At 53.8% G+C, this 21,380-nt stretch overlaps 1 protein-coding gene across 2 annotated transcripts in view; it reads right to left on the bottom strand.

The window, feature by feature from the left end:
- Tafa5 (TAFA chemokine like family member 5) overlaps positions 1-21,380 on the bottom strand; it is a 224,857-nt gene that overhangs the window by 34,357 nt on the left and 169,120 nt on the right. For both annotated transcript variants that reach the window (XM_008826866.1, XM_008826876.1), the window contains exon 3: positions 8,464-8,591. In XM_008826866.1, the coding sequence (XP_008825088.1) occupies positions 8,464-8,591 (128 nt within the window). The remainder of the gene's footprint in view (positions 1-8,463; positions 8,592-21,380) is intronic.

Genomic DNA, 21,380 nt, shown 5'->3' with positions numbered 1-21,380 from the left:
CTCACATGGGCCCGTGGAGTCCACAGTAAGGACTTGGGATGGCTTGGGAGACCACCTGTCTCCTGGGTGCCTGGGCCAGCTGGAGAGGATGGCGGCGTGGGCCGGCCCCTCATTCTCCCCACTGGTCTCGCTGGTGTTTCTGCTCCCCGGTACAGCAGCCTTGGGGTACCCAGACCTCCTATGTGGGGTTGAGGGGTTCCAGAGCTACTGTTCAGGGTTTCAAGCCAGAATGTGCCAGAAGCCCCAGAGGATGACAAACCCACATCTCCTGGCTGAGAGGCCAGTGGGGAGGAGCACGTGTCACTTCTAGTGGAAGAAGGGTGGAGGCCCTGCAACCACCTTTGGTGACTGCCCCTCCTTGTGTTCTCTGGTCTCTCCTGGGGCTGTTGCCTATTTAGTTTTGGGTCTTTGACGGTCCTGCCTGCTTTCCCGTCACCCTCTTATCCCCCCTTCTGTGTCCTCCCTCCTTAAACAGAGACCCTCCTCCTCCACCAGGTTTCGGTGTCGTGTGCGGAGCCAGTTGGCTGGCAGTAGGTGGGCGGCAGCCTGTGCCTTGACTCACAGCACCCACAGGTTTTGACCTGGACTAGGGACACTTAGTGGGTGGAATGGCCTCTCACAACACTCACATACAGAAGCCCAGAATCTGACCCCACGTGGAAAGTGGGTCTTTCTAGACTTCTAGGCAGTTAGGGTATCTAGAGATCGGGTCACCTTGGATGTACAGTAGGCCCCAATCCACTGTCTTTGTGAGAAAAGAGAGGGGCTGTGACACCCAAAGGAGACAGGGGAGATGCGGCCATTAGGGGCAACAGAAAAGGCAGGGAGACCCTTCCCCCCTTCTCCCCTAGGCCTGACAGCTTGATTTGGAGCGTCTGTCCTACACTGGAGGGGAGTGGATTTCTGCTGCCTGCTGTGAGGTCACTAACAGGAGCCACAGGAGTACACGCACAGGAAGAGGCCCGGCCCTACCGACCTCCGGACTGACCTAGTCCGGCTTCACATCCAGGGCATCTACTTTCACCACAGTCTGGCTTCTAGCAGCTCCCTCCAGGCTCCCTGTGTTGTCGCCCTGAAGCTTAAGCTTCATCCCTAGGGTTCCAGCGTGAGCCTCCAGAGGGCACGGCTCAGTGGGGAGTGCAGAGGCTGAACCCGGGTGTGCCGTGCAGGACCAGCATCTTCATGCAGCCTCTCAGCTCACACTCAGAGGAACCTGCATGTGGGATCTAATACACAGCTGTAGTTGCTTTCTTGGGGTTCAGCACCCCTCTTCTGCTAAGGGCACCTCTGACCAGCTTTCAGACATGTGCGCTGTCTCTGTGGCTGCCTTTGTGCCCAAAGGAACAGACCATTTCCCCTTGTCCCGTTCCTGTCACCTCACAAGGTCCCCAGGAAGGCAGATGGCCAGCGTGGGGATCTGGCCTTTGTCAGCTGAGGGTTGAGGCATTACTGTTTCCAATGACCCCTTGAGACGTGCTGCTCCGGCATCTGGGCTAGGGTGCAACCCTAGCTTGCGGCTCTAGAGTGTGGGTTAGGGGTTCTCTGTCCTGTTCTGGAGCCCGGATCAGCCCTGGCACTGGTGGACCTCTTCTGATGTGGCTCCACACCCAGCCAGCCACAGCCGGGCCCCATACCAACACGTGGCTCCTGCTGGGGTGCTCTGGAGGGGGGCCCAGGCTGCTTTTCTGTGAGTCTGTTAGTAAGGCTACACATGGCCTTCGCAATTCGGTGGTGAAGAGACCTCAAGGTTCCAGCCCCACCCCTGCAGAAGCACCTTTCTGAGGCTGGCCCACCCCCACCTCTCAGTTGGCAGGAAGCTTCAGGGCACCATCCCTAGTGGAATGAGCACAGCCCACGGGAAGAGCCCCTCCCTGGCGCAGGCTGGGCCTTGATTCCTGCAGCATGACTTGCCCTGGACGAATTCTGTCGGGATGGCTGACCCTCTGCAGATGTGTTTTTCCATGATGTGACTGCTCTGACCTTCAGCTGCACCGACACCGCCAGGCCCGGAAGGGAGCAGGGACAGCGCAGTTCAGGTGAGCTGATGGACAGTTCAGGTGAGCTGATGGGACACTGCTGCTCAGAACACTACTGCTGGGCAGACGCTACAGCTGTGTCTAAAGGAAACCTCGAGATGGCCCTGCACCCAACACAGAAGCTATACATTCACACACGTGCATGTTTCTGCCATTAGATCTCTGTTCTCTGGGGACTGAGGCTACGCAGCACAGCTCCTGAACAGGACTCCTCACAACCCTCCCCCCCAGCAACCTTCCCAACCCCACAACTGTTATTTCAACAACAACAAAAAAATTAAGATATGGTGTTTTGTATGAATTCTCAGCTCTGTGACAGCATCATAAGACCTGAGCAAACCCAAGCCAGACAGGGGCCAGCCTGGATGGACAGGAAGCCCCAGGGGCCAGTACGGATGGACAGGAAGTCCCAGGGGCCAGCATGGATGGAGGAAGCCCCAGGTCTAGCGGAGGATCTGTTGGCAATCAATGAACGTGGGCAGAGGAAGAGTCAGCTTTCCTTCTGTGGTGTGATGCCTGGTAGGTTGACCAGACATCAGAACATGGACACACAGACACACACAGACACAGACACAGACAGACACAGACACAGACAGACAGACAAACACACACACACACACAAGCACTTGGGAGGCATGGATTGGAATCGATAGGCCTTGACAAATGGATGGACAGATGATAAATAAATTAACTAATTAATAAAAAATAGATAAATAAATAAATAATAAACAGATATAGACGAAGAATAATGTGGAGGACATGAAATGGGGTTACAGGAGAGGGGCTGGGGAGCAGTGAGGTGGTCTGAATGTGATCAAAATGCACTATAATTTTGGAAATAATAAAATAACATAGTGCTTAATAGCTAATTGGAAAGATGGATTCCAATCAGCTGGCTTATTCTGATTTACGGGATGGCACGGCTCACTGTTGAGCATCTTGCAATCCATAATGCTACAGCAATACATAGTAAACTCTGGCTAGAATATTCCCGAAAGCCGCTAGCATCTGCTATGCACAGCCCTAGCCAAATATCTGCACAGAGACGCACTCCTGGTCAGCTGTGAGGACCAGGGCTCCTACAGTCCTTTCCCTCCTCCGAGTCCAGCTGTCAGAGCTGGAGGGGGCGGCAAGCTGAGGAGCATCACAGATGGATGCGGGGAAGGTGCTGCCCACCCCTGCAGAGAACCTGGAGAGGCCACAGGACAACCTCCAGACTGAGAGGCCAAGCCTCCGAAAGCAGCCCAGCACCCCATCTGTCTCCTGACAGGAGGGCCATGAGCCTCCCACTTTCCACAGCGGCCCACGGTGAGCCCCACATCTCACACAGCCCCCTGCATGTGTTCATGTTTTTGTAAGTGGCAGGAGCCCCAGTGACCTGGGAAGCATTCTAGAATTTTTATCACACTTCTTCCTTTTACATGCTGATCACGAGCCAGTAAATTAATTTCACGACCCGCTAATGGGGTGGTGACCTGCACTTTGAGAAACAGTGATCCTGGAAATGCGGACATCAGCATATGCCTGGGGTGTGGGCTAGGCTAATCAATGCATCCATTTATAACATATCCTTAGGCAGGCCCTGTGAGGCCAGGCTGCTGGACCCCCAAGCTCAGGGCCTGGGGGAACACAGGGAAACACAAGTGGCAGGTGACACCATGCTGGAGTTGGGGTGTGCCAATGGGGCTTGGGTGCACGGTGGACACAGATGGGATGCAGGGTGGGGAGGGGCCTTGTCTGGAGGAGGGTCCGATCTGGAATGAGTAACACTGGGAAGGAATTATGAGCCATCCACAGCTACCTGGCCTCTTACAGGGAACGGGTGACAAGACTGTCATCTCAGAAAACCAACTTATCACGGTGACATAGGAAACCCGTGGTGCTAATTGACTCTCTAAGAGATCAGGATGACTTGACTCACATAGCGGGCATTGCACCTGGGGCCAGAGGTCCCAGCAGGAGTTGGCCTCACTTTTTCCCAGACCCGAGGATACTGAGGCAGCGTACAGAGCCTGGTGTAACCTAGCTGGGTCTCATAATCACTCGGGTAGATCCCCGACGTGGAGCTACCCCCTGGCTCCTGTGAGTGGACACCTTTCCCTGTTTGCATGGGGTGCTGACCAGCCTTACTCCTCTTAGATAATGGGGTTCTCTTGCCACAGCTGCTTAACACAGGTACCTGCCTCACCCCTGGTGACGCCAGCAGATGTCCTCAAGGCTGGGCTGAGGCCTTGAGGCTCCAAAGAATGTGGAGACCTTCTGCCTCCTGAGCTGAAGGACCCCTGGGGTCTCAGGCCTTGCCAGGACCAGCTCTGAAACAAGGCAGCCTAAGAGATGCAAATGACCACCTGGCCGTCCGAGGCAGTCAGCCTGTGAACTGCAGCTTCTAGGGCTGTGGCGGGCAAGCCTGTGAGGTCAGAGGGAACGCAAGCTGGTGCCAACACTGCAAAGATCCCTGAGCGTGCTCAGCAAATGAGGGTGTTGGGCAACTCGTCACCATCCCAGTGTTCCTGTGCACGGCCAACTCAGCCCCACACAATCCGGACCAGTTCATCGTGCCTAGACAGGCCCACCACACCTTGGCGCCCCTCTCCTGCCACACTTGGGGTCACGCTGGAGCTTGAGGCAGGGAGAGGGCTGGGTGGCCATTGCTCTGGTCTGGAGTAAAACGACTCAGCCCTGACAGACTCAGGGCGTAAAGGAAGAAGACGTGCCTACACCCTGGGGTAGACAAGAGACGGCAGGGAGAGTAGGCTAGGTCCCACTCCAGCGTACAGGGAAGGCATAAGGGTCGAGTTGTCCCTTGGTATCCATGGGGATTGGCTCCAGGATGCCCTGCAGAAACCGACCCCAGGATGTTCAAGTCCTTTCTACGAACCAGTAGTGTCCCACAGAACGTACAGTATACCACTCCTGGGTATACTGGGACTGTCTTTAATTAATCCCTAGGCAGCTTCAGGTGCCTGGCAGGGTGAAAATATGGGGTGAGCACATTGTATGAGAGCAGAGGGCTGCACATGCTCAGTACACATCCTTCTCCCCAACATCTTCCTGCTGTGATTGGCTGAATCTGAGGATGTGGAAGCTGACTGCATTGAGAAGCTGCTGCTCAGTCCTCTCGTGGTGGCCTGATGTGCTGGGACAGGGCCCCTCCTGTCCCTCTGCTGAGGGCGTATCCTGCACATTTCTTCAGTGCCTTATTTAGGGTTGCCAATTGAGACCACAATGATCTCATAGTGATCCTGTACCCAAAGGGAAGCAGCCCTCACTAAAACCTGTCTGGCTGAGAAACTGTATGTGTGTGTGTGTGTGTGTGTGAGAGAGACAGAGAGAGAGAGAAAGAGAGAGTCATCTCTCATTGTGGTACTCATTCTTATGGGACAAGATACTGTCAGAACCATTGTCTCCATATTCCAAGCAGTAGGATGGAGGTCGGTAGCAATTTTCCCTCCTTCAGTGTGGGCCAAAGCTGGTGACCCACTTCTAAGGAGTAGGATGCAGCAGTCCAGGGAGAGAGAGAGAGAGAGAGAGAGAGAGAGAAGGAAGGACAGATGGGGGAGAAAGAGAGAGAGACACAGAGACACAGAGACAGAGAGACACAGAGACAGAGACACAGGAGAGAGAAAGACAGAGAGACAGAGAGACAGAGACAGAGGGGTTATGTTGGGGTCAGGACAATGATTTGAAACTAGAATAGGGGGTGGTGGTTCATATACCACTGTGAACTTTGAAAATGCTTCTGAACTGCCAAGGCAGGGAATTTGTGTTGTGTGAATTCTGTAAGTGAACTGGTGACACTGGATGCCTAGGAATCGGGACTGGATTGTGCTCAAGACAATGAGCTTGGCCTGTCTTGGAGCTTGTGTGTCATGGGCTGGCTCTGCAGCCCCCCCACCCCACCCCCATGTGCTATCTTCTGTCTACTGTCAGCTCTGCAGCTCTGGCCAGGCATCCTGCTGACCCCTGACTTCCCACCCCTGAGAATTCAGAAGGTTTGAAACTCAAGGAGATTTATAGCGCTGGCTTCCACATCAGAGTGTGGCTGTGTGTCAGAATCCTATCTGGTCAAGAAGGACTGCCTTAAACGGTGATTGAGAGGCAAGGGGTCCTTGGACAACACAGATACACCTCTCCTCTCAACATAGGGCTGGAGGCCACTCACTGAGCACTGGCTCCCTTTAGGACAATGCAAAGGTAAGCCTGCCAGGGTCCAGGGAGCAGTGGAGAACCCACCTTGCTGAGTGGGACACAGACACCAGGACATATCCTGGAGCTTCAGGCTCTGAAGAAAGCGAGGGCTGGTTTCTGTGGAAGCCACAAGTGTCAGCTGCTCTGTGTCTGCTGAGTCCTGTGCAGGCCATAGCTGCTCCTTTGACACTGAGTTCCCAGGGGCCCAGAAACAGGTGTGAGGAGAGACTAGAGGAGCTGAGAAGCCCCCTTACCCATGGCTACTCAGGAGACCTGCCCCAATGCCACACAGTGGCCTCTAGGACCAGGCCTCGCCTCCCCAGCAGGACCCCATGCTGCGCAGCCACCTGGATAAGGGATACAATGGTGGGAATGCTAGGTCAGGAAAAATCTCATGTCTATGACTCTCCACGCTTTAGGGCAGAATCAGAGCAAGGCCAGATTCCTAACCTCCAGGGCTGTGTCTTTCCGGGGACGGAGGCGGCCCTAGGCCTGGGTGTGTTCCTCACTTGCTTGGCTCACACCCGAGATGAGGTGAACTTTCCTTGGCAGGTAAATGCAGCATGCATTTCTGAAGAGATGCCTCAGTGGACCAGGCAGGTCTGGAGATCCCTGGGTGCAACTTTACCTCTTCCAAATGTGAACAGAAGGGCCTAGGCTGTTAGCCAAAGGGCTTGAGTCACTCATACAAGATTGCCACCTCCACATATCAGAACAGTGACCCTCAGGGGTCACTGATGAGGGACAGAGCTGATGTCTAGGGTATTGCTTGACATAGGTCCCTATCTCCCCAAAGGTACTCAACCCTGGAGCAAAAGCTCCTCCGACTCTCCTAGAAGTATATTGTATGTTGTCTAACTTGGGAGCATGTCGGGAGGAGACATGGGGGGAGGGGAGCAGGGACCTGGTGGAACCCTGTATTGGCTACAGAAGTGTGATGATTGCTTGCTAATGACTGACAAATCAAACCAGTGTAGGACCTGGCCTGCAGGCCCCCGGCTCAGAGCTCTCGAAACACCTCCGGTCCTATCCACATGGCCCAGGCACCCAGGTCAGCACTCCCCCAGCTCTGCTCAGAGAAGGAGCGCCCAGCCTGCACCCAGGAACGCAGGAAGCCTCAAAGCAACCTTTGGGACCAGGAGGGAGTCTGCTGATCTCAGGAGGGGGGATCACCAGGCTGCAGGGAGAGGTGCTCTGGCTCCACAATCATTCCCAACTGCCCTCAGGCCCGATCCGCTTCCCTGGCTGACTAGACTGGGTAACCTCGGCTGTCTCTGGGGTGACCACAGCAAATTGGCCTCTTGAATACACTGTAAAACTGCATACTGAGGTCCCAGATTCAGGCTACAAGGGCAGGAGGTGGGCAGTTCTCATCAGGGTGTGTGAAGGCCTGCAGCCTTACACCACGGACAACCCCTAGAGGCCACTTGGACACCTGAGGGGGCTTTCCAGATCCTTCTATAAGTTCCCAGAGTTCACAATTTCACAGCACAGAGCCTGGGTCATGGCAGGATGATCCAGCACCTGAACTGAAGCTTTCTACAAAGCAAGGGAGAAGGAACACTGAGGTGGACTATGCCACTGAGGGGTGAGCTCCGTCGGACCTAGGTCTTCAGAGCACCCAGGGCCGCATCCACACGGACGTGGGCTCCTGTGGTCTGCACATTGCCACGGACGGCTTCCTGCAGGGCCCATCTCAGTGAGTTCAAGGAACAGCTGAGTAACATCACCAAAAAATATCCCAGAGCCCATCTGTGGGAAAAGCCGTCTGTGGAGGGAGTACCGTGGCTTCCAGAAGGAGTTTACAGTGGGCCCTGCTTCCTGGATGGGGAGGGACTGAGGTGCTGCGGGCTCTCAGGATCTGTCAGCAGTCACCAACTCTACATAGCCCCCTCCCCAGACTCCAGAAGGTTCCCTCAACCTCAGGTGGCGTACAGAAATTTGCCCTCAGGTCCAGAGACGCCTGGTGGGCACCTCAAAGCCAGGCAACCTTGGTAACAGCATAGTATGCGGTATGAATGTTGCTCTTGGGCTGACCAGTCTTACTGCCCCGCCCCGACCGCCGCCCCCAAAGGCCATCTGATCGGGGACAGGTTCTCTGGAACTTAGCCCCAGACAGTGAGACAAGTCTTGGAGCTCCCAGCCACCGCCTGTCCCTGCTCCAACCTGTGGTGTCCACGCCTGTCACAGGTCTAGCATCTGCTCAGTTTTCCCACTAGAAAGGAAAGGGGCCACGTACCGTGGTGGTCTTTATCCGCCCTCCGGGCTGTGTGCACGTCCAGCCTGACCGGTTGATTAACAAGTCGCAGCCTTCCCCCTCGAGGCAGGGGAGCATGTCACACCACTGCTTGGTCTTGATAATTCGTGCTGTGGGAGAGAGCAGAGACCTGGTCAGTGCCCTGCTCTGGTTGCACCTTATCGGGTGCCTGCATCCTAAAGCTGGACCTGGTGTCTGGATGGCACCACACCATCCAGGGATGACCACCAGGGAGGTTGGCTTGCACACTGCCTCTCCTAGGTGAGCCAGCATTGATCATCAACAGCAAGTAGTCACTGATTGTGCTGGAACATTTTCACAACAGCACCACGAGGTGACAGCCTCACTCTATGATTTATCATTGATGGACAGGGTACTCTGAGGTGGCCATCCATAGGACAGCCTGGGAGGAGCCAGGACTCAGTGTCAGGATGAGGCATGGCAGGAAGTGATGGAGTCTATGCAGAGCGCTGTCCTGCTGCCTTTCACATGCAGACACTAGGTTGATCAAGACTCTAGGACTGCAGAGACTGAGTCCTTGTCTAGAGCCCTGCAGGCCACAGGGTAGGAGCTGGTAGAGAGCTGACCACAGCGTCCACCAGGACAAGGACATCAAAGCTCAAAGCTCAAATGGACTTCTTCCATGCAGAAGAGAATCACCCTTTCCCTGCCTTGGCTGGGCCTGTGATGTGGCCATAAGACTTTCTTCAGGCATTGTAGACAGGTCTGCTCTGTGAGAGGCCTCGAAGGAGGATGTTCATAATGGACTAGGCAGTCTAATTACCAGAACATTCCACAAGCTGCTGACCCTGCTAACCTTCCTGGGCAATTCTCACCACTACAGCTACACTCCAAAGACCCATAAACAAGGCTTATGGTCTAGGTGGACACAAACAACTTCAGGATGGTCATCCTCAATGTGACTGGACTTAGGATCACCTGGGAAATGTGAAGCACTCCCATGGGTTTCTGTGAGAGTTTCCAGAGAGGATTAGGCACGGGGATAAGACCAGCCCTGAATGACAGCAACATCAACCACAGGCTGGGGACCTGGGCAGAGGAAGAGAGGGAAAAGGGGAGTCAGCCCAGGCCCAGTGGGCATGAAGAGATCAGCTCTCCCTTGCCATGGTGCTTCTGCTCTATGTACAGAAGGGTCAAGCGGCCACGGGCTAAGCCCCTCCATGCACGGAAAGGTCAAGCAGCCACGGGCTAAGCCCCTCCGTGCACGGAAGGGTCAAGCGGCCATGGGCTAAGCCCCTCCGTGCACGGAAGGGTCAAGCGGCCACGGGCTAAGCCCCGCCGAATCAACTCTTCCGCCTTTAAGTTGTTTCTGTTAGGTTTTCCCTCACAGCAAGGAGAAATAAAGGCCACAGAGGCCGACCTCCCACAGGCATCACTGTGGTTCAGAGTTCTTTTACCCCCATGTCATAGAGTGCAGAAAACATAGAAAAAAAAAAAAAACCTTTTGGGGTTCGGTGTCACAAGGGATCGGAGAAGTATGGTTATGCCTCTGTCACATTGTCTTGTGTCTGGGAGTTCAGTGGTGGCCCCCAGGTCTGATGCACCCCCCCCCCGCCCAAGCAGGGAGGACCTGCTGTCCCTGCTGCTCATCTACTCTACCTTACTGTCTCCAGCACAGGTTTGAAGCTCATCTTTCGGCACCAGGGACTTCTTTTGTATGAACGACTACCACATTGGGGCTGGAGAGGTGACTCGGCAGTTAAGAGCACTGGCTGCTCTCGCAGGGGACCCAGATTCAGTTCACAGCACCCACATGATGGCTAACAACTGTCCCTAACTTCATTTCTAGGGGATCTAATGCCCTCTTCTGACCTCCGTGGGCACTGCATGACACAGGTGCACATACATACACGTAGGCAGCACACTCACACACAAAAAAACTAATAAATAAAACATTCTGCAGAAATATCCACATTGTTTCCTCACTTGGGCCTGTCCTTTCTGCAGCAGCACCACGCTCAGGCTCCATGCCCCTGCTGGTGCAAAGCTGGCGGCTGGGCTGGAGCATTGGCCAGTCCTGAAAGTCACAAGACTTACAGAGACGTTCCAAGCCCAGGCAAGAGAGGACCTCAGCACCCACCTAGTCCAGGTCTGTCCCTGGTCACTCCCCAAACTTCCCAACACCAAGACTCTCTCCCTCTCCAGGGCTTGCTTTTCCATTTCACTGTTGAGAAACATGAATGCACTGGACTCCAGATTTGCACAAACTAGAGGTGCAGTTCTGAAGGATCTGCGTTTACTAAAATTTCTCTGTGACTTCTCCCAGTAGGGAGCAACGATTAGTGTGTAACACACAAGAACTTGGGTGGGACATGCTCGGACACAGTTCTGCTGGGCAGTCAACAGGCTTCAGAGTCATGTCATAGAGCAGGTGCCCCTGGGCCCTCATGGGAAGGCGACAGCTGGCTGTGTTCCTGCATTCCCCAGCCCTTGACATCTTCATTTGTAAAAAGCAAGCCCAGAGAGCCTCTCTGCCATCTCAGGGTCTTTAAACCAGTGGCCAGTGAGGTGGGCTGTCCCACAGTAAAGATCCTACATTAGTCCTTTCCCGGTCCCTGCCAGAGACACTATAAATTCATGAGCTGAAGTCCTGACCCTTGTATTTGGAGATGGGACCATTAGGAAATAATTAAGTTCAAATGGGATCTCCAGGATGGGTTTCGATATGACAGGATTAGTGGCCTTACAAGAGACAGCAAAGATCTCTCCCCTCACCCGCTACCTGTGAGGACACAGCGTGAAGACGGCCATCTGCAATACAGGAGGGCTCTCACTGGAAACCATCCCTCCTGTAACTGTTGCCTTGCATGTCCAGCCCCCAGAGAAACAAATGGCAGCCATTATACTGCCTCTCTGAAGCATTTTGCAATGGACGCCCGAGCTGATGGAGAGGGGACTGTCCCTTGCCCAGCTGAAGTCAGTGTGAAAAAATATTCCATCTGAGGTTCACAGCTGAGTGCCTATGAGGGAGGGACGCACATCTGCTCCCTGGAGAGTCTAGGAGAGGAAACTACTGGCTTTCCAGGCAGCAGCTTTGAGAGCATCCACCTGCCTCAGGCTGTGGCTGTCCCCAGGCTGAGATCATCCCAAACCTCCAGGAATCGGGTCCACATCATCCTCCTGGGCTCCCATCATTCATGGCACAGGTGGCCAGTGGGCGAGGAGTGGGGCTGGTATCTCACATCTGTCCCTGGCTACTCATTATTTGTACAAAGTCACCAGAAGCTGCTTCTTTCAGTCCTGACGTGTCACTTTTGGTGACAGAAGAAGGTTCGGCAACAGTCGAACAAACACCCACAAACACCAGAACCCACAAATCGGCTGCAGCTGTAGAGTCCGTACCCCACAACCTGGTCCCCAAGTTCCAGCTTCAATGCCTTAGAAATTCCTCAACAAATGAATTACCTATATGTATGAATCTTGCGACCTGCCTATGTGCACATGTGTGTGCGTGTGAGCTCAAAGGGATGCAAGGGGTGGGGTCCCAGAGCTGCCCGTGAGAAATCTGAGTGCTCAAAATTGTTCCGACAGACAAGTCATTCAGAGAGCTTTGCAGGATGGTGTGCCACGGGCTCCCATCCAGACAGCCTCTGCCTGCCTGACAAGTCAGGAGCAGGACTGAGTTGGCACAGGAGAGGGAGCCTTCAGCTGCTAGAGGGGCACAAAGACCTGTGCTCAGCACATACTCCCCCAGAGGAGACCCAGTGTGGGCTACCTATGGTGCTATGGGTGCGGTTTTATAAGCTAATAGTGGTCAGCAGGCTAAAGGTAGATTGGCCTGAGTTCAGATCCCACACTGTACTGTATCGCCTGGGGCTTTTGAGCCAAGGGTGGCTCTCTGTAGTGGGGACTTGCTGTGAAGTCAGAAGACAACAGACTCCACACAAGGAATACCCACACATATTCCCCTTGGTCCTTGGGACACTTCTGGGTAGTTCAAGCTGTAGGTGGATGTGAAGACAGAGACTGGGAACGTGTACATCATCAGAGGAGTGAGGAGCTGATTCATACCTACTTTTCTCCTGGAATCTCATCCCTCTGAAGGCTTACCCCAGCTCCTTCCAGAAGCCCTCCAGGCCCTCTGCTAGGGGAGCCTCCCTGAACCACCTGGACCCAGGCCACCCTCCCTGCAATGCACAAGGGGCTCCTGAGGCCCCTCCATGTCCACACTCCTCACACATCATACTCTGGTATGAGCTTGGGGGAGAGACCAAGCATGCAGCCTGCTGTCACTGGGGACAGTCCCACATGTGATATGATGACATACATTGAGGTGCACAGGGCCAGGAAGGAAGGGGGAGGAACGATGATGGGGTTCTGATGGCCTTAGGCCACGGGAAGGACAAGACTCCTGTTCATGTATATACGTGTGCGCAGACAGGGGTATGCACATATAATACATGAGCAAACACAGACACACAGCACACACCCAACATGTGCAAGCTCAGTAACACCTGCATAGACATGTGTAGCACAATTCAACCTATGTGAACACATATGCAAGCAGGGCACAAACACATGTGTAAACAGCACACCACAAGTGCATGCACCCATACATGTTCATATACTGCATAAATATGTACGCACCATCACGTGTACACATACGCCTATGCACACATAATACACATAAACATTCACAGGTGCACATATAATGTATATACAAAGACACACTGCACATACACAGGCTGGTTTTTGCCAACTTGATATAAGCTATGGTCACCTGGGTGGAGGGATTTTTCACTGGTGAACTGCGCAGAGAAGACTGGCTAGTGCCCATGTCTGAGGGGCATGTTCTTAATTACTGGTTGATGTAGGAGGGTACAACCCACTGTGGGCGGTGCCATCCCTGGGCAGGTGGACCTGGGCTGTATAAGAAAAGGTAGCTGAGCAGCCAGGGGAAGCGAGCCAGTGAGCAGCGTTCCTCCGTGGTCTCTGCTTCAGCTCCTGCTCCAGGTCCCTGCCCTGAGTTCCCTTGATGACAAACTGACCTGTCAGCCAAATAAACCCTTTTCTCCTCCAAGTTGCTTTTGGTCAGTGTTATATCACAGCAAGAGAAAGCAAATTGTAACATTCAGACACACGTATGTATCACACATGCACACACCCACACATGTATGGAGCATACATACTAATGCATGTTCATATTCACATGGACACACACCTACACACACAGTACACTCATTCACGCACACCTTGTCATGTGCGTGAGTGGAACACAAGTCCACACAGCCAGGCTGCTTGGTGGTCTTGTCTGGCCCGCAGCAGCACACGGAGAAGCAGAGTCCCCACCCCCACCATGTCCCCTGGTCCTGGGTGTGCCCAGGGACAAATCCCGAGGACACCGAGGCCAGCACTGAGTACACAAGTCCTCTTGTTTTTCTGTGGGAGCTCAGCTCACCCAGCCCAGCCCACTTCCTGCTGGAGGCGGTGGGAGGCACAGTGCTGGGCCACCACATCCCAGGGACAAAGGGGCCTTTCATGCTTCCACTTCACAAATTCATCTCACCAAGGCACCACGGGCTGAGCAGACCCTTCTCTGGCCCTGATAGCACTGCCACGCTCAGAGTAGGGGAAGGACATCGCCAGAGGCTGACGGGGCCCACAGGGAAGTGTGAGTGATGGTGGCTGGTAATCGGGCTCTGGGCAGACAGCTGTCACAACCTGCAAAGTTATGACAACCAAGGCTCCCTGCCCTACAGCAGTGAGGACATGGGGTCTCATACACCCCAGGTCCCTGGAAGAAAGTGGGTGCTCTAAACAGGTAGAGAGGTGAGCAGTGACCTGCAGAAGAGAAGAGGTTAAACTTGGGAGGAAGCAGAGGGTCCCACCGCCCGAGCCTCAGACAAACCTGCAGAATGTAACCCAGAGACACCACCACAGTGTCCCCAGCTTCCCCAAAGTAGCACGGCACCTTGCACATGGCTCCGCTCCCCAGCTACTATTTGCATCACACACCACATAAGACAGCACTTGCATCCACATACCACATGGCTGCACACATCCACACTACACGGACATACACATGCCACAAATAGCATGCAGCCTGACTCCCTGTGTAGTCTGGAGAACACACCAGCTCTGTGATGGTTCATTTTGACTGACAACTGGATGGGGTTCAGAGTCACCATGGAGACAAGCATGTGAGTGTGTCTGTGAGGGATTATCTAGACTTGGTTAACTGAGGTGGGAAGCCCCACCCTGAATATGGATGGCACCATCCCACGGGTTGGAGTCCTGGACCGTGTACACCAGCATTCATCTCTCTGCTTCTTGACTGTGGATACAATGTAACCAGCACCCCCAAACACCTGCCACCGTCACCTTCCCAGTCACATGGAGTGCACCCTAGAATTCTAACACAAAATAAACCTTTCTCCCTTAAATCACTTCCTGTCTGGTATTCAGTCACAGGAAGCAGAAAAGTAGCTGATATAAGCTTCCTGTGCCAGCTAGTGTGTATAACATGCCTTCAAATCCAGTGGCAGTCCCCCACGAGTTCCACAGGAATGGCCCTGGGGAGCAGCAGAGGTCTGAGGGGCCAGGTTGATGCCGCCTGTGGCCACCAACACAGCTGCTGCTGGCTCTCCCCTCCCACTTCTCTCTTGCTGCGGCTCATTAGTACTAAGCAGCTGTAAATAAGCAGTGAAGATTCTTTCTGTTCCGGGCCCTGCAGTAATTGGATTACTCCCATTTAAAGCAGCACCCTGTCAGGATGCAAGGCGGAGCTGTCCGCATGGGAAGGAGACAGCTTAATGAGTTATCAAGAACCCCCTATTAAACATGCCTTCTGGGATGGCTCTGGGTTAAACACAAGGTGTGATCACAACAAACAAAACCACTGTGATTAGTGGCAGCTCAGGCAGCAGCCCTTACATGCATGTGGCAGGCAGGCATCCCTGAGTGAACACGGGAGACTTGAACAGCAGCAGGTAGCTGGTTCCACCCTGGAGTCCACGCCCTGTGCCTAGGCTCTGGGAAACACCTGCCTTGTAAAATTAATGCCGCAAATTTCTGTTTTATTGGTTTTGCAGCTTAGTTGTGTTTAATTGTAAATGGGCTCTAGTTTATTCCCACTCTGAAGTCTGGGAGGACTCAGTCTGGCATACACTCACATTCCCACAACACTGTAATAAACACCCTATTCCTCAGCTTGGCTCGGGAGGGGCCTCTTCAAAGACGTCCCATATTATTTATGTCTGAGGGATGCTCCAGGCTCCTGCCTGCTTCCAGGCTACAGAGCTGGTGAGCAGAACAGAACCATGGCTGGATTGGTCAGGAGAGAAGACTGACCTGCTCCAGGACACAGCCAGAGGAGTCTCCCAGCAAGTGGTGGCCCAGCTCTGCCATGTACCTGCCCAGCTGCTGAGCTCAGCTGCAGAACAGAGCTGAGGAAGTGCTGCTTGGGGCCCCTGAAGCTCTACTGGTCACTAGGCAAAGGGGCATCACTGTCCTCCTACAGTTCTGAGGTCATCCTGCTGCCCGGACAAACGGGGGAGCAGATGCTGAGCAACAGCAGTGGGAACTGGGGTAGAATCAAGGAGCGGCTTTGCCTCCTATGGTCAGTGGTCCCTGCTAGACCACAGGGATTTTGACAGCTGTGTGGCTGCTTTTGCTCCTCTGGAATGACAGAGCATCCTGTCACCTGCAGCCTCACATGGTAATCAGATGCTGGTTCCAGGTCATCAAGGAGGACGACTTGATTGAGCAGCTGATTTTGCTCTCGCTCACAGCTGGGTCTGGTCAGCTGCCTCTCCTTTCCCCAAGCCTGGAAAGAGATGCACACAAGGTGCCATGCTGAGCCTGGAGGACTTCCAGAGCATGGTGCTGCGGCCTCCAAGCCCAGGAATCAGGCTGTACAGTCTGATCTGCTGCTTGTCCTGACTAGAACTCTACCTTATGGATCCAGAGAGACAGTGCCCTCTGCAGGAGGCACTGGCCCCACAACCACCCTGCGGATGGTATCAACATCACCACCACCATCATCACCACCACCCTCACCACTATCACCATCAGCAGCACCACCACCACTGCCACCATCACCATCTTCATTATCACTACTGTCACCATCATCATCATCACCACCACTGTCACCATCACCATCATCACCACTGTCACAACCATCATCATCCTCATCACCACTGTCACCATCATCACCACTGTCACCATCACCATCATCACCACTGTCACCATCATCATCATCATCACCACTGTCACCATCACCATCACCATCATCACCACCGTCACCATCATCATCATCACCACCATCACCATCATCACAACTATCACTATCACCACCATCATCATCATGATTATTACCATCATCACCACCATCATCACCACCGTCACCATCATCATCATCATCATCATCATCGTCACCACAACTATCACTATCACCACCATCATCATCATGATTATTACCATCATCACTACCATCACCACCGTCACCACCATCATCATCATCATCACCACCATCACCATGGTCACCACTGTCACCACCGCTACCATCATTACCATCATCACCATCACCACCATCACCACCATCATCATCACCATCACCACCATCATCATCTCTATCATCACCACCATCATTACCATCACCACTATCACCATCATATCATCACCGTCTGGGGTAGTTGGGGCCACCCATCTTGAGAAGTTCTCTTCTACCATTCTAAAGTAGGTGAAGGAAACCGCAGGAGCTAGTTTGGGGAGGTTGGCACTACCCTGTCATCACAATCAGGCTATTTAAATAGCGGTTCACTGGAGCCATGGATACTCACTGTGCTTTGAATCAACAATGAGCCACTCACCATCACCACCACTGTCACCATCACCATCACTGTCACAATCACCATCATCACCACTGTCACCATCACCATCAGTCACCATCACCACCACTGTCACCATCACCATCACTGTCACAATCAACATCATCACCACTTTCACCATAACCATCATCATCACCACTGTCACCATCATCACCGCTGTCAGCATCATCACCACTGTCACATCACCATCACTGTCACCATCACCATCATCACCACTATCACCATCATCATCCTCATCACCACTGTCATCATCATCATCACTGCTGTCACCATCATCATCACCACTGTCACCATCACCACTGCTGTCACCATCACCATCATCATCAAAATTATCACTGTCACCACCAGTACTACCATTGTCATCAGAATTATCATCACTATAATCATCTCTATCTCTACCACCATTACCATATCACCATGACCAACATTAACTCTACCATGTTCATTATAAGATTCATCATCAGAATTATCACTATCACCATGGTAATCACTATCACCTTCATCACCATGACCACCACCATCATCAACATCTCAATTATCACCAGAGTCTCCAACATCATTGCTATATCCATCATCACCATCATTGCCATCACCATTATCACCATGACCACCATGAACGTCTCTGATATCACCAACAGCTCCATCATCACCTCCATCATCGCTATCATGACCAACAGCAGCAGCATGACAACCATCATCACCACCATCACTGTCAGCATCAACACCAGCATCACCCACCTGGATGGAACTCTTGTCTACGCCAGATGCATGATTCACGTTGATTCCTAGCAGAGGTCCCCACCCTGGCCTCATTTCAGATATGAACATGAGGTCCAGAGAGAGCTAAGCTCTAACTCCACCCTAGAACTCAAGTGGGCACCTGGCCTTAGACAGATGTGGGAGAGGGTTGGACAAACAGTACAGTGCATGCAGTCAGTTCTTAACAGACACTGACGTGTCTCAGCGCACACAGGCCCTCAGCATGACATGCACCCCAGACACTGCGGCCAAGAAGAGGACCTCACTTTTCACAGGCAAGAATGTCTGGCCAGAGACCTCAGAGTCCAGGAGACAGCTTTGTCCTACAAACAGATATGCTCAGCCTGCCAGTGTCCCTCTGCACCTGTTGCTTGGGGTCTCTTTGGCAAAGGAGCGCCTGGGATCAGGTGGAGTTCTGACAGTGGGATTGGCTGCTATATTCACTGGGCTCTAATGGCCAGAGGACTGAGCTGTTTGCTGAGTTCATTTATGCTCCAAAAGGTCAATGATGTGCTCTGTGTGTAACTTCTCGTCCATTCTCAAAACAGTGGAGTTAGTTCAAGAATTACAACTAGGTTGTGATCCCAGCATCCTCCAGAAAGCTCTCTGGGTTGGGCTGCAGTTAGTAAATTGCCACGGGGTCCTAAGTACCTACTATGTGCACCTGTCACGTGTCAGTCCACAGGACTCTCAACATGACCCCCAGGAGAGCAAAGACACCATATCCCCACTTGTGATAGCCAATCAGGGAATCACAGCAAATACTGGGATTTCCCCAGAATGGAAGAGCCAGTCAGCAAAGGGGACAAGGCAGTTTGATGTCCTGAGTTCTATGCCTTCCAGGCCTTGGGACTGAGTCCCTGCATGGACAGATGGCACTTGGCCAGAGGATGAGTCCAGTAGTTCTCACATACTGTGTACCAGGAAGGCTCTCAGGCAGGGCTAGGCTAACCCTTGACCCAGGACCAGTTCAAGGACAGGACCATGAGCACACAGAACCAGCCACCAGCCACCCCTACTGCCTGACTGCAGACTAGAGCTGGAATGTTCCCAGGAGGCTTTCCAAGCCAAGCGACCCGCCTAAAGTCACCAGATGAAGCTGCCAGGTGCAAAGTGCAGAGTCATGACTGACAGCAGCATCTCGGGAGCCTGTCCATTCAAAGGCCTCCACCGCAGCTCCGCAGCTCCCAGACACCCAGCTTGGTAGCTGCCACTGGCAGGAACAGGAAAGGCCAGGCCCACCAAGGAAGAGGAAGGGGAAGAATGACACCACTCAGCCTGGTCCCTACACCCCATTAGCCACTTTCAGCTGGAACACAGGAAAGCTGAGATCCAGAAAAGCCATGGAACCCGCCAGTGTGGCCCAGCAGGTGAAAGGTAGACTTAAAGAAGTGTGATGTGAGGTGACAGCACCTTGAGGCTAGACCTTCTGTTCCTACCCCAGGGCCTTTGCTTTGTTAAGCTGTGCTGGCAGCATCATTCTAGGGTGACACAGGCTAGGCCTGCGTACAACCAGCCCATGACCCATGCAGCAGAGGGTCTGAGCGCAGAGATGGAGGGCTGCCTTCCCACGCTGTTCCGCCTTCGCTGGCCAGTAGAGTCAACAGTGTCACCACGGGGACGATGAGAATGAAGGATGACTTTAGGGATAACATCCGTCAGGCCCTTGGCACCAAGTGCCTGGCTCCTCCAGCCTCCAGGGTCAGCCCTGTCTTGGGACCACCCTCTGTAGTCGGCTGAGCCCTGCTCTTCAGTAGGAGCACTACGACCACCCTGTCCACTCTGGGGCCCCCAGCAGATTCAGCATGGGGGACAGAGCTGGCAGTTAAGGCCCCTAGGTGAATAACTTCTTTTGGGCCAGACCACACAGGGACCCAAGAAGGTTTCTAAGAAAGGAGGAGATGGAGAGGGAAGGAAAAAGGAAGAGAGAGGATGTGGAGAGGAGAGCCCAGAGGCGCTCGCTCTGTAAGCCGAGCTGGGTGCAGCTCTGGGCTCCAGATGCCATCCTCTCCTCTTCCCTGGCCGCGTCTCCCACTCCCCTTGACGTCCCCGGGAGGAGCCAGCAGCCCCTTGGGAGGCTCCTGTCCATGAACCACACAGTATAGAGCCCAGGGTCTGAAATATGCCACTGTTTGAGGTGGTGGCTCCGATACCTGGACCACGGTCAGCCCCATTAGGCCTCCCTGTGGCCTGGGCCTCTCACAAGTCACAGGATGTGGTCATAAAGTGCAGTCCTGGATGGGCCAGTCCATACCCTACTGTACAGTCAAGCGTGCCTCTTTCTGTGCTTGTCAGCTTGCCCTCTTGGGGACCACAAAGTGGCCAAGTGGCCAGGTCATCTGCAGAGCCTGTCCCAGTCTTCCAGAACCCTCTCTGACTCTCTGCTGCCCCTGACCTGAGGTGGATCCTCTCATGATGTGTCCAGTCCCAGCAGCTCCCACTGCCGCAGTGGCCAACAGAGGGCACCATTCTGGTCCCTGGCCCTCCTGTTAGTCAGGCCCAGTCCCTTTCCTTGAGGCTGACCCTCTTGAGGATGGGGTGACAGAGCACAGATGCGCAGGAGGAAATGTACCACCACTAGTGCAGTCTGGAAACACGGCGGCCTTGCCGATCCAGGTCCCCGGGAACAGAGCAGTCAGGGCCTCTCGGTGACAAGCGGGAGGAAGCTTGGAGTAGGTAGCCTGGGTTCCACAAGTTGGAAGACCCCACTGTACCTGCCTGGCAGACCTTGGAGGGGTGCCCTCCCCGCAGCCTGACACCTGTCAGGGTCTGGCTTCCTGTCTCTAGCTTTGCCATTGGTCTCCTTGGTTACCCCAGGGGGCTACACTCAGGAGAATATACAGTTGGCTGAGCCCTGGCATTCAGGGGTGAACACTGCTGGTTAGCTTTGTGTGTCCTCCTCAGATGCCCAGGACACAGGCTGAGCTTAGGAGCCTTGCTGACCTACAGTGTTGGGAAGCCAGGGCCTGAGAACCATGGGGTAGGGTCCAGCCCTGCACCCAGAACCTGTACTGAGGAGGATCACTGTACCTCCTGGGCAGAGGGCCTGGAGGCACTGATTCAGGCTGCGCTGACCACATGACCTGGGGGCACACCCAGCTGGAGAGGATGCAGGCCTATCCTTGGGCATGCCCTGAGCACACCAGCCTTGGCACACTATACTGTAGAGAAGGCTACCCTCCAGATTTCACAAGGCAGTAAAGGGCTCCCAGGCTGCCCTCCACCAGTCACGGTGCCTGGGAAGAGGTGAGGCCGAAAGGGTTAGCTGACCACACGAAGCACACAGAGTGC

The sequence above is a fragment of the Nannospalax galili genome, unplaced genomic scaffold (assembly GCF_000622305.1).
Source record: "Nannospalax galili isolate Female #2095 unplaced genomic scaffold, S.galili_v1.0 scaffold830, whole genome shotgun sequence".
In the NCBI taxonomy this organism is placed as follows: domain Eukaryota; kingdom Metazoa; phylum Chordata; class Mammalia; order Rodentia; family Spalacidae; genus Nannospalax; species Nannospalax galili.
The sequence above is the reverse complement of the archived record's forward strand: the minus strand, read 5'-3'. Positions and strand labels throughout refer to the sequence as shown.